At 42.6% G+C, this 13212-nt stretch overlaps 1 protein-coding gene and 1 long non-coding RNA gene across 4 annotated transcripts in view; one reads left to right on the forward strand and one right to left on the reverse strand.

Moving 5' to 3' along the window:
• Positions 1–13212, forward strand: part of LOC109280492 (uncharacterized) — a 70413-nt gene that overhangs the window by 52693 nt on the left and 4508 nt on the right. The window contains exons 3-5 of the long non-coding RNA XR_002086830.2: positions 7560–7713; positions 8870–8996; positions 10779–10859. This is a non-coding gene — a long non-coding RNA (uncharacterized LOC109280492). The remainder of the gene's footprint in view (positions 1–7559; positions 7714–8869; positions 8997–10778; positions 10860–13212) is intronic.
• Positions 1–13212, reverse strand: part of IRAG1 (inositol 1,4,5-triphosphate receptor associated 1) — a 115053-nt gene that overhangs the window by 6254 nt on the left and 95587 nt on the right. The window contains exons 16-19 of one of the 3 annotated variants that reach the window (XR_009460036.1): positions 10914–10963; positions 6279–6386; positions 5617–5733; positions 4813–4877 (exon numbers count right to left, since the gene is read on the reverse strand). Coding sequence is in view for 1 of the 3 variants with exons in the window: in XM_019476745.2 (XP_019332290.2) it covers positions 4813–4877; positions 6279–6386; positions 10914–10963 (223 nt within the window). In the remaining 2 variants the exon portion in view is untranslated. Of the gene's footprint in view, positions 1–4812; positions 5734–6278; positions 6387–10913; positions 10964–13212 lie in introns of all 3 variants that reach the window. The other 2 variants (XR_009460035.1, XM_019476745.2) reach the window with 2 other exon arrangements.

Genomic DNA, 13212 nt, shown 5'->3' on the forward strand with positions numbered 1-13212 from the left:
TCCCTTTCAGGATTCTTCTGGGAAGTGAAGGGAGAAGCAGCCATCACCCCCTGCCTTTTCCTCAAGCCAGGCAGTCCCCAGTTTTGGGGAGAGACTGAGGGCTTTGTCAGCCTTGGCAGCTTCCCTTTGCCACCCACCTTGCCTTGCCCAGCTGGGTGGGGTGCAATTCAGAAGCTGGTTGGGCTGAGAAGCGGCTCAGGGAGAGCATCCCCAAGCCTGATCCCTGGGCCTGGGAGTCCCAGAGTGAGAAGTAGGTTTGGGAGGAGTTGCCCTGCTGCTCCCTCCACTCCAATCTCTGAGACTGGGAGCAGAGTAGAGGAGCTGCTGCTTACTGCTCCCCACCAGGTAGACATGGGGGCTTTGGTCTGGAGAATGGGTGGGAGCTTTGCCCCACTTTCCCCTTTCTTTCTTGGATCTGTCCAGGAGGAGTGGGAGCAGCCACTGCTTTTCCCTTTCTCTGCCTCAAACTGGGCATTGCCCAGCTTGGGGAAGGAGCTGGGGGTTTTGCCTCAGTGGTCTCTTTGCTCCACTCCTGGGGACAAGGAGCAGAGTGGAGAAGGTTGCTCCTTGCCAGTTTCCCAGACCCCAGTCTCAGGAAGCCACATAGAGTCTTTTCCCACTCCACTCATCCCAGGGACTGGGAGAGGTGGAGAAGGCACTGCTCCCCATGCCTTCCCCAGATCAGGATCTCCCTGGTCTGGGAAAGGTAGAGAGAACAGGGGAGATAGGGCAGCTGCAGGCTGAGACTTTTCAGAAATTTCCACCAGTAGAAATGTCTTCTTGCAGTCCTTGCCTTACACGTTTCAAAAAGTGTTAATTCTGAAATGTCAGCAAGCAACTTCCTTAGAATGTTTAGTATTTCCTGTAAGAATGAAGTGCTTTTCCTTGGAAGAAGCTGATCGATATACTATGTACTTTCTAGGTTAAGCACACACACACACAATTTCCAAGTGCAGCATATCCTGTATCCATAACGGAACTCTTTTGTCAAGATCTGCTTAAGTAATTTGGGTGCGTCTTCTTTTCTCATGTCAGAATCTGATGCGTTTACTTTTGAGTCTGTTTCCATGACTTAGAAAATTTGTCACTATGTTTTTGTAGACTTTATATTTGTCTAGCATAGGTTTAGACAGGGTTGATCCTGCCTGAAGAGGGGTTTGGACTAGATGTCCTCCTGAGGTCCCTTCTAGCCCTACTTTTCTGATTCTAGTAAATAGGGAAGTAGTGCAAATGTTTACTATACTTTTTAGAATGCTGCAGAATGCCCTGTGTTCCTAAATTCAAAGAATTAGTTACATTTCATCACAATGTCCACACCAAATGTCCACAATTTGAACTATTTAAAGTATCTTCAAACTTGCTTTAGGAATATCTTTAGATGCATGCTTTTTCAACAGAGTAGTTCTCCAGAGGCCTGATTCTTCTGTCTTTGCTCAGGTTAAGTTCTCATACCATTGCAGCATCTAAAAATCAGGTACTTTGCCCCTGGGCGGTGATTCAACTCTACAAAGTTAGGAATAAAGTCTCCTTATACAGTCAGTGGTGAGAGGTGCTTTCAAAGGGCAGGCCAGAACACCCTGACGCTGAGCAGCAAGGTGACTAGAGTAAGCCAACAGGAAATTCTAGGCACAAGGGAACCTGGACTCCCTGCCCCTCCTTTGTGCTTGATTTAGGACTGTGTATCAGATACCTCTGTCATCTCTGGATTCAGAGTGCCCAGGGATAAGGTGACAAAGATATCAACAGCAGCCCCGAGACCATTACAAAGCAGAGCAGTCGGATAGCCTCTCATTCAAAAACAATGGGAATGGTGATGGGGTGGTTACCCTTTAGTCCAATAGTGTGGGTAGAGCACTCATCCAAGAACTAGGAGACTTCAGTTCTAGGTCTCCTCAAGCTGTAAGGAGTCAAACCTACTATGAACAACTAGAGGAAGATCCAACTCCCCTTTTCATCTCAAAACCACCATCAAATCATTTCCATATGAACTACAAGAAAACCTACAGAACTTGATCCCCCACTACCCAACCTCAGGACTTTTTATATGCTTCCTAAAATCCACATGGGAACCCAGGTAGACCTATAACATCCAATCACGGAACCCTAACTGAGGAAATATCAGGTCTCATCAAATCCATCCTAAAACCTCTTGTTACCCAAAGAGTGAATTTTGTCCAAGACAGAACAAACTTTCTATGGAAACTTAAAGACACAGACCACCTTTCCAGCAATACCTTCTTAGCCAACATGGATTCATAGATGCTAGGGTTTGGGAGGGACCTCAACAGATCATGGAGTCCAACCCCCTGCCTGGGCAGGAAAGAGTGCTGGAGTCAGATGACCCCAGCCAGATGCCTATCTAGCCTTCTCTTAAAGACCCCCAAGGTAGGAGAAAGCACCACCTCCCTTGGATGTTACCAGCTTATATACCAATATCTACAAGGGCAAGGTTACAACAACTCAGAGTAGAGACCTAAAGGTATTACCAAACTTATACACTTCATCCTCACACGCAACTTCACTTTCAGTAACTAACACCTCTTTCAGACCATGGGCACAGCTGTGGACACCAAAATGGCCCCACAATATGCCAACCTTTTTATGGGTCACCTGAAAGAAGAATTCCTCAAGAACTGCCCCATCAAACCCATGGTATCCCTAAGACACATTGATGGCATTTTCATCATTTGGACCCAAACCCTACAATCTCTGGTTGATTTCCATCACAAATTCCATCATCATCACCCCTCCGTCAGACTCTCTTGAATATGCCAGCACCAACATTTCCTTTTTAGACACTACAATCACTACCCAGAATGGTAAAATACAAACTTCCATATACAAGAAACCCACAGACCAACATACATATCGGCACAGAACCAGCAATCACACTAAACACACCAAGAATGTGTGGCTGTAATATACAGCCAAGCCTTCCGATACCAAATTTGCACTGAGGAGAACACCTGCAGTTGAAACCATACATATCTCAAAAAGGCTTTCACCAAACAAGGACACTCCCCAGAGAGATAAATCACACTTTTGAAAGAGCCACCTGGATATCATGTGAAGAATTGTTGCAGTACAAAAAGAAAATCCCCATGAATTTCACACTATTAGTTATGACATACTGTCCTTCCCTGGAATCTATACAGAAAATCCTGAAACAATTGCAACCCATACTAGAAGAAGACCCAATTCTTAAAGAGATCTTCCCAGAACCACCCATTCTAGCCTTTAAACAAGCACCGAACCTCGCCAACCTCATCACCAGAAGCAAACGTCCTATGGCCCAAAAGCACACCAGATGGATCCAGACCATGCCAGGACAAGAAATGTAAAATCTGTCAACACATCTCCACTACTCCCACAATAACTACACCTCACAAGAGAACCATCACCATTCCTGGATCTTACACCTGCACTTCCAGAAGTTTAATATAACTCATCCAGTGCACTAAATGCCCTGACGGAAAATATGTAGGAGAAACCAAACAACAACTGCATACCAGGATGAATGCACACCAAAAATCTATCCAAGACAAAAATACCCAATTACCTGTGGATGCACACTTCTCACAAGACAACCACTCTCTCCAATCTCTCATTTCTAACCCTCAAAGGGAACAAAACACCTTTCATAGACGGGCCTATGAACTTCACTTTATAAATCTACTGGATACAAAAAAGCACAAATTAAATACAGACATTGGATTTATGGCACATTATAACCTGCCTGCCACCTGATACCCAGGTAACCTGTCTGCATTTTACCAGCTACATTCCATCACCAGTTCAACATTCTCGTCCTTCCCCTACACCTACCTGTCTCATACCTATCGTTTTCCATCACCTCTGATCTTTACTGCCACATATTTTCACAGACCTGCATTTTGCATATTTGGCTTCTATTCCATCCAGGAGAGCACACAAAACACCAACAGACTCTCCCTATGTCTGAAGAAGGGTGTTTTTCCCCAAAAAACTTGCAAAGAACAATTTTCCCAACTATTTAGTTGGTTTAATAAAACATATCACATTTTCCCCAAGACCCATGTCTGGCAAAGAGTCAAACCCATGTCTGCCAAAGAGTCAAATCAAGTGTTTGTAAGCCAGTAATGAGGGCACTCTTCTGGGAAAGGCAGGAGCCTGGGCTCAGTACCTGCTCTCAGGGAATGTTTATACATTTGACATTAGTCTGTCACTGGTTAGAAACAAAAATTGCATTGGTAGCTATCCACATGATTATATGGAGAGCAGCGACTGAAATCCATTTCAATTTAAAAAGCATGTTGCTAGGTATTACTAAGAGAAGAAGACTCCCTAGAGGCACAGGTGATAGCCTGTTCTCCTTTCTCATGTATGCAGATTGTAATTTAGTGAAACACTGTAATTTCATCTGTAGGGAGCAAGTCCCACATACATGAAGGCAAAGTGGATTGGGAATCCCCACATTTTGTGCTCTAGCGCTGAGTACTCTATCAAGGCCGACTTGGGAAGTTACTTAATTTGTCTGCTTTTGTAACAGTGTGTACAATGAGCTCAACAGTTCCCTACAGTGTTCAGAGAGTTATTTATTGTGTGGATTAATTAGATTTGCAAAGTTCTTTAACTATAAAAAGAGCATCATATATTTGCTAAGTAATGAATAGAGACAGATATTTAACTGGTATAAGTCAGCATCACTCCATTGACTTCAATGACCACAGTCCTGTAATTTTAGCTTCCTCATACGTATAGTGACATTTTTACATTAACTGTATTTTATTGCCTAATAAATCCTAATATGATAAATAACCAGAGAAAACTCACTTCTCTAAGAGTGCTGGTAGGACAGGGGTAGATGCCAGATTGCTTTTTCCATTAGGCGCTTCAGACTGTGAATTGAAAAAAACAAACAACACATCAGAAGAGAATAAAAATAAAGTCAATATACTTCTTATCTGAACTTCATCCCAAATGAACCACACAAAATCTCTTAAAAATGGAGCTTCCAAACTATTTCCTTCTCCTGCTCCTGTAAGCAATGGACTCTTGTGGTTCTCTACCTTATTTCTTTTCTCTGTGTATGTTTAGTTTGACACTAACCCCTTTGTTTGATGCTAACTACTATACTGTAATCAGTACAATCATGTTTTTCTGTTTCTACTTTTTTTAGTAAATTGTGCCTGTGAAAAATGCTAAACAAATATGAGTGAACTCATTCAGGTTGTTAAATAATTCTTCTGGGTACATAATGACCTAAGGGGATGTAATGTACTTGTGCTTTTTTTTATATTAAAATGAACTTAAGTTTAACAGTATTTTCCTTTAAGTCATCGCTGTATTATGTTCTGTTCTCCACGTGGTTGTTAGCAATAATACTCATTAAACAAACCTCTGGGTTTCTAGTAGAGAAGTCTGATTACATAAATTTAAAAGTGATGCGTCATCTTGGTCCAACTTTGAAAGTCTTATGTATTTGGCACATTGTGCCTGAGAGTAATATGGATAAGTAGATTTGTTAAGTTCATGTGTTATTGGGTTCTGCTTTAATGTGCTGACAGTATATCATACCATACCAATTTATCCCTGTGTAAAAAAAAAGACAAATCAGAGGCTAAACAGTCTACTTACCCTAGGCTATTGTAGGAGTTTTGCATTTCTGTCTTATGAGTTTGTACAAGTTGAGTTTCTATTGGGTATTAGTTGTAGTTTTTCCTCTTTTGGCAGATGCCTATGACAGATTAGAAGCTGCCACAGTGTTCATATCACAGAATAAACAGAAATTAGAATTCAGAAATCAGATTATGTTTAGAGCTGCTATGAGGTCCTACCCAGATGAACAACAGCTCCACCGGTGTCCAACAGCTCCACTGGTGGCCTGGTCATCAAGGTAGACTCTGAGGGTATGCTCCTTTTAACACTGTATACCGTATGGCCACCCATGCCACTTCATTAGGATGGAGTCACAAATTCTACTCAGTGTCAGTATATTGGAAAACTTCCTATATGTCTCAATGAAGGCTAAAGCAAATACATAAGACATGGGGACTTCAGGCTTCTTAAAAGTCTTTCCTTAAACCTGGGTTTTACATATTTCTGGGCTAAGAAAGGGTGTGGAGAGTCTGGCATAAATATTCCCAACCTAAATTATATGCTCAAATTAAGTCTGTATCGCTAAAAATTTGCATTGCCTAATGGGCTCAGACTTTTTCAGGACTGACATCTCATGGCTATGTGAAACTGATTAAAGAACCACATCAATTTATTTAAATTATACACTTATTTTCACTTACCAGAGCTGGCATTGAAGGGATAGGTGATGTACTAGGTGACTGACCAGGAATATTTAATAAGTTAAATTTAGGAACAACTGCAACGCTGACTCTTCTCCGAGGCATGTTCTGTAATAAACAAACTTTATTATACAACCAGCTTGTAAAATATTGAATGACACTGAAGGATGGTGCCAACTGGCTGGTAGGTATTATAAAGAATATAAACCACACAACAGAAATGGTCTAACTTATATTAGCATATTTAGATATGCCAAACATAAAATGATGTTGAGTGAATGTTAATATTGGAAAGGTTGCAAAATTTTGAAGTTGCACGTGCACCTTAACTCTGGTCCTTTTAGTGTATCCTTTATGATGCATTCTTTAACTAAATGGTCACACATTATTTCTCAAATAATTCAGTAACAATAACATTCTTTTTTCTTATGTATCTAGCATCCCATAGTGCTTTGGCCTAGAACAGACATTTATTTTTAATGGTCAAAGTTTCTGAGAAATTTCCACTGCTAGAAATCATTCTGGGAGAGGGAGCAGTACAGCCCTTCAATCTGAAGCTGCTCCTTCTCCATCCTTTTCACACCTTCCCTACACTGGGGTGATCCTGGTGTTTGGAAGCCATGGGAAAAAATGGCTGCCCCACTTCTTTCAGAGAGTTGACACCTGAAAGATCTTTTTCCTGGAGGGGACAGGTTTTTCCTGGGAGAAACTGAATGAATGCTTATATGTTTGTTGTTTCAATCAGCAGAGTGGTGATTCTCCTGGTAATGTAATGCCTGTATGTGGCCTTTGTGTCTGTCAGACAGAGGCTTTAAAAATCATCTGTACAAAAAGTAAGCTTGCATAATACATTACTGATCAAATATTACAACAAAGTAATAGTGAACTTTTATTGGTATGTATAAATCTGCAAAGTCTGCAGATAAATCACTTCAGTAGTTAAGTGTCTCATCCCACAACATGTATCTAAAGTACTGTAGTCTATTTCCTACTGGCTGAAAAAAGAATGAAGACATTTTTCAATACATGGCCAAATACTGCTCTTTTCTGAGTAACTTTAGGGAGAAGGACTTGCTCAATTCTGATAAATCTTGGCATTTGTTATTTCTCTTTAATGCCTAACATAAAAGGCTTATTAAATAATATTGTAATTAATACCTACCAAAATGCATAGAGGCGAGGAAAGGAGTTAAAATAGTATGTGCAACTTTAACTTTGCAATTCTTGACTTTTGAACACGTAACTGCTTAAACTTAATATTCTGTTAATATGGTCTCTTAGGTGGGGTTTTTATTAAAAGAAAAAAAGGCACGGAAAAAAAAATCTGAATCTTTCCTCCTCCTGACTTATGCTGTGAGCATCTTTATCCAGACACACGGCCCACTCAATTCTACTGACTGGTATTGAAAAGAGAATATCCCCCTGCTTTTTAAAGGTGAGTCTAGCACCCGGGTATGCTAATACTAGAAGCTTCTGCTCAGATAGTGCAGGATTAGAGTATGGTTGGTATATGGACAGGAGAATCATTGTGCACAATTTCCTAAGCAAACGCCCAAGGATGGGAATAAGAACTACAACTAAAGGAATATGAATGTGGAATAAAATCTGAAGTTGAACAGTCCATATAATGATCACATTTCATATTAGCTGAATACCTATCCAACTGTATTAATTTACTAGGGATTTTACAGACCTGGTTTATAAACTGGGACTCAAACCCAGAATTTTTGCAGAGAAATAAAGCTAGCCTTGTTAAAGCTATTAATCAGCCAAGTATCTGAAACTGAATATGTTACCAAAATATTAGGGAAAGATATTTCAGTGCCAATTAAAACAATGAACCACAATCTTGAAACCTACTGACTATTTGTGTGTTGCTGTGAAAACAGCATAGTTACCAAGAATGACAATTTTAGAATATTCATCTATTCCTGACTATAAAATAGCCATCTTTGACCTGATACTCAGCTTGGTAAAACCTCATAGCTCTGCTGAGGTAAAGCCGAGGATTAGGCCCAGTGACTGCTATTCAGGCTTATACTAAAATATAATATCAGTCTAAAGGAGATTAATGATGTTCCTTTAATTTTCAATTAAATTGTAAGTGCTACTATTACCTATTAGTTTAGATAGTAATTTTTAATCAATTACCATAAATACTCGATTCTAAATTGACCCTGAATTTAAGATCCCCCTCATTATTAGATTCTATATATGGAAAATGTATAACTTTTCCAGGTATAGAATCTAATTATTGGAGAACTGTCTTGAATTCATCCCCATCCCTACTGTTGGTGCAGTACAGGGTAGGAATGTGGGCCCTGGCAGCCCTGTACTAGGTTGGACTGGGCCGTGGGGGAACGGACTCAGCTGACCCAGATGCTTAGCAGTCACCCAATTCTTGCCTGCCACATCTTGATGCTGAGGAGGTAGCTTGCTCTGCTGCATGCTGACCCAGAAGTACTGAGCTTGACACTTCATTAGGGCTCCTACCTCCCCTACACTCCAGCCAAGCACCACCCAGTCGTTGATGTGTCAGCTCCACCCCTGGCTCTCAGAGGATGTTCTCTTTCTGTTCTCTGATTCTGTAGGCCTGCAGTTGTTTTGGGCCTCTCTCCAGGAAATGACGGTTATATTAGCATGAGAGCTGTCCTGTCGAGGCTTGGCAAATGGAAGAAAAAAAGGAAGAACAACACAAAGCAAAGACCTAGACCTCAGGTAAGTCTCTTGGCCCTGGGGCCATTATGACTACTGGTGGTGACACCATTACGGTGCCCAATACTCCTGAGGGCTGAGGACCGTTCTTTAAACCCCAGCCCTATCAGCCAAAGGAAAACTATAAAAGAACATAGGAGAAATCCTGATCCCTTACACATCCGAGCATTGTCTTGATCCCTGATGTTTCGGTGCCAGTTCACTCAGCATGACAGAGTCCTATTCCCACTGGAGAATGGGCCTTTTTCTGGCCCTTCCTTAACTATCTGCTTCTGGAGCAAGGGAGCCCAGTGTTGGTCCAGTGTCTCCCTGGCCCCAGCCTGACACCGACTTCTCCATTTTCCTTCTCCTGGTGATGGGAACTCAGCCTGATAGGCTGCCCCACTGAAAATGAAAGCAAAAGTAAGGAAAAGAAAAAACCCTGATTCCAGCACTGCCAGCCTCCCTGCAGCCGCCAGAGATGTGGGGCGGAAAAATCCAGTGCATAATTTTTCCATGGGAAATTTTTCATTTCTAAAAATTCATTGTTTCATAAAATTCATTAGTAACAATGAACGGAACTGGAAGGAAGGCTTTCAGCTCAATCAAGACAAAAAATAGGAATAGACTAACAAATGAATGCACTGCTAAGCTTGTTTCTATTTCGCAAAATCTCTTGCTTCTGGAGACTGAGTTGGTCCAATCCAGATCAAACAGTTGCTAATAAAACAGGGCTCCCGCCTTGGCTTCTGGTCTCTTGCGGTCACTGTCTCTGGTGGGGCTTGTGAGTCAGTTCCCTCAGCAGCTGGGGGTCTAAAAGGGGCTTTTCTCACCTCTTCACACCCACTGCTATAGCAGGGAAAATAGTGATTGGGTGGGCTGGATGACTGGGCAGCATCAGGCAGTCCCTGTGCCCTCTTCTCCCTTACTTCTTCCACTGCAGCCTTCCTGCTCGCCTTGCCATCTGCACCCTCCACCCCCAGGTCCCCACACTCTCTTCTTCCCCATCCCCCAGTATCCGTCTCCCCCTCCCCACCCCCGCTTACTGTTAGACACTGATTGGGTTCTATTCCCTCCCCAGAACATAGCATGTGGAAGAGTAGCCCCTGCCAGCCATGCAGCAGTGCTGGCACTGCTGATTGGTGAGGCAGGCAATACAGCAGTGCCTGTGCTGCTGATTGCTCAGGCTTGGAACAGAATTTCCATGTGCTCCATGCCTGGGAGGGAATCCAACCCAAGCTGGAGCTGAGCTGTGCCTGATAGTAAAGGGGGTGGGGAAGAGGGCAGGGTTGGGACAGAGGCTTGCAGAAGGCTAGTGCAGGTGGAGACAGGAGGCTGCTGTAGGTCTGACTCTGGCCCCAACCCAGACTCAAAGCCAGAGTCATAGCTGCAGCTGCTGCCTGCTCCCCCCTTCTCCCCCAAATATGGATCTAAGATGGGGATGGAGGCAGCTCATCTCAGAGTCGAGTAACTATGGTATTCAAAATTCCCTGATGTTTAGATTGGGCATCACAAACTGCTGCAGATCAGGACTGTAATATGAATAATATTGGCAATAGAACTACATGTGCTTAGATCAGTGGTTCTCAGCCTTTTTAGACTCAAAGCACCCTTTGTTCACCTCAAGGCACCCCTAAAAATGCCAGCTCTTATTTTATGCTCATTTTTTGACAGCTGAAAAAATAATAGCGCAATTGTTCTGGTGCAACCAATTCAGAAAGACCACAGTAGGTCAGAATGTTTTTGATACCATGGATTCCTATTTGAGATCTTTGGATTTATCATGTGAATTATGTTTACACACAGCACCCTGGTAAAGATTTGAAAGCACTCCAGAGTGTTGCAGCACCATTATTGAGAATCACTGGCTTAGACACTGAACTTTAGGTATGTGAAACTTCCTTATATTTCACAAATTTTCATTAGTACTGTAAAAAATACCTTTCCAACAGTAAGAGACATTGATCTAGATGAACGAGGTACTCCATCTTCTGCAATGAAGAATAGCAGATAGAGAAAAAGTTAAACTATGCATATAAACAACACTGAAATAAGAACAAAGACTGTTCTATTTGTAGAAGTTCTATACTATAAAATGCTGATTTGGACTCCAGTCTCAGTTCCACGAGAACTTTTTTTCCAATTTGATTTCAGTTACCGTTGAAATCAGAACTGAGCTTCCTGTCTTGTCTTACATGCCAGTTTTTCCTAGAGAATATTAAAAATATAAACATCCAACAAGATACATAAACAAATAACATAAAAACCAAATGGTACCAACATTTTTATTACTATAAAATTCTATACCCAGGAATATATTCTTTGTCATCACATCTCTAAGGATAGTGTGCACAATTTTTTTGATAGCAGTGTCCATGGAGCTTCACTGAAGCCCTAAATGTTCTTCTGTACTCCACAGTCAAGGACAATATGGATGAAGTGGGCCTAACTGTACCTACTTCTTTTGTCAAAAGAGAAACTGTATTGAGAAGGACTTTCTGGAGGTGGGCAAGAAGGGCAGGCCATGGAAGATAGGCGGACAATACATTTAAAAGGATTACAGCCTGTAGGGTAAATGTTTTCTCTCTGAGCAATCATCCACATGATCTTTGCTTTTGGTGACTCAGAAGCATTAACTTATAACTTGGATGTCTGTGATAGGAGCCTACAGAAACGTTGACTGCAGGATTGCTCTGCTGAAGTCACTGTTGGAGCTAGAGTTCTCTTTTAAGGGATAGCTTTGTTAAAACAAACCCCAGGTTGGTGCTTTACAAATCTCTGAGAATGAAAAAACCTAAAAGGGAAGTTGTCATCACTGTTTGGGCTATAAACTTCATAAACCCCTATAAAGTGCTGCTCCTCCATATTTTCTCTTTTGTAGATTGAGCATAGGAGCATAAAGAGCATCTGATTGACACTGCAGTAAAAAGCAGAACTTTCTGATGCCAATTAGGCTCAAGGTAGATGGTTGGCTTCCTGCAGGGGTTAGGAGCACAGTCTATGTTGATAGTGTTTTCCCTGTAAAAGCAATGTTGCTTCATGCTATTTAAAAGCTGAGGGGCTTTTGTAAGAGAAAAAGTGCTAGGAAGGAATCTATTTTTTTTTTTGGTCCTTTTTGCTCCAAGCAGCAGCTAACAGAGTTTGGGATGGAAGATGCACTTTATCAAGGCAGAAGCGGAATTTAGCATCTGTCAATGATAGGAAAAGCTGCCTTGCAGGAGGGAGAGGTTTTGAAGCATGTCCAAAGGGGCCCAGTGCTGGAGCATCTTCCAGACTCAGAAACCTCTCCTATATTGCAAAATTTTTGGTCAACAGGTTAAATAAAGAAAACCCTAAACTAAGTTAGAAGAATAAGTCAGTCACAGTACACAGAAATCCAGTTAACAGAAACTGCAGTGCTACAAGTATTCTTTCTTGCACTCACAAGTGTAAGAAGGAACTGAAAAGTGGTTGCCACCTAGGGTGCTTGTACACGTGATGCCATTAACATATACATGCAATTAAAATGTCACTTTATGTGGCTTAATAGTGTCACACTGTACACATTCAAGAGTTTTGGGGCTTCTAAATGACATTGCATTGTTGTAAACTAAACCACATCTGGAAGTAGTTTAATTTGCAGTGATACGTTACAGCTGTCAGCTCACCCCTCAGGTGCCTGCCAAAGGCAGAACTGGTGAGGAGCCCAATTCTTTGTTTTTTTTGTTGTTTTTTTTTTGATGGAGCCTGCCTGCCACTCCTATGGCTGGGGGGAGAGCTGCCAGCAGGCTGTGTGGCCCCTGAGCTGTGGGGGAGTCCTGGTCCTTCCCTCCACGGTGGCAGTGCCTCTTGGGGCTGCCTGGCTGGGCTGCTAGCAGGTCAGTGGGGGACACAACTCCATGCTGCCACTCCCCCTGCCACTGAGCGAGAAGGGGGCACCTTGCCATGGTGGTGTGGCCAGCACAGAGCTCTTTCTGCCCCCCCCTCCCCCGCTCCTGGACAAGCTGCCCATGGCTCTTTTTTGCTCCCTACCCCAGCTCCCATGCATTGCACTGGTTGGGCAGCATCCCCAGGCCCAGCCCCAGTCCCACTCCCTCCCTCACTGTGGGGGCCTCAATCTGTTCCCCCTCCCCCAGACTTATCTGCAGGCAGCTAGGGGAGCTGCTCTCCACTGTTTCCTGGGGCTGTATTCCCGGTGATGTGCATGTGTGCAGATGCATACACGTGCGTGGCGCCCCCTGCATTCTGCTCTGTGCTGTTC

The sequence above is a fragment of the Alligator mississippiensis genome, chromosome 2, assembly GCF_030867095.1.
Source record: "Alligator mississippiensis isolate rAllMis1 chromosome 2, rAllMis1, whole genome shotgun sequence".
Taxonomy (NCBI): domain Eukaryota; kingdom Metazoa; phylum Chordata; order Crocodylia; family Alligatoridae; genus Alligator; species Alligator mississippiensis.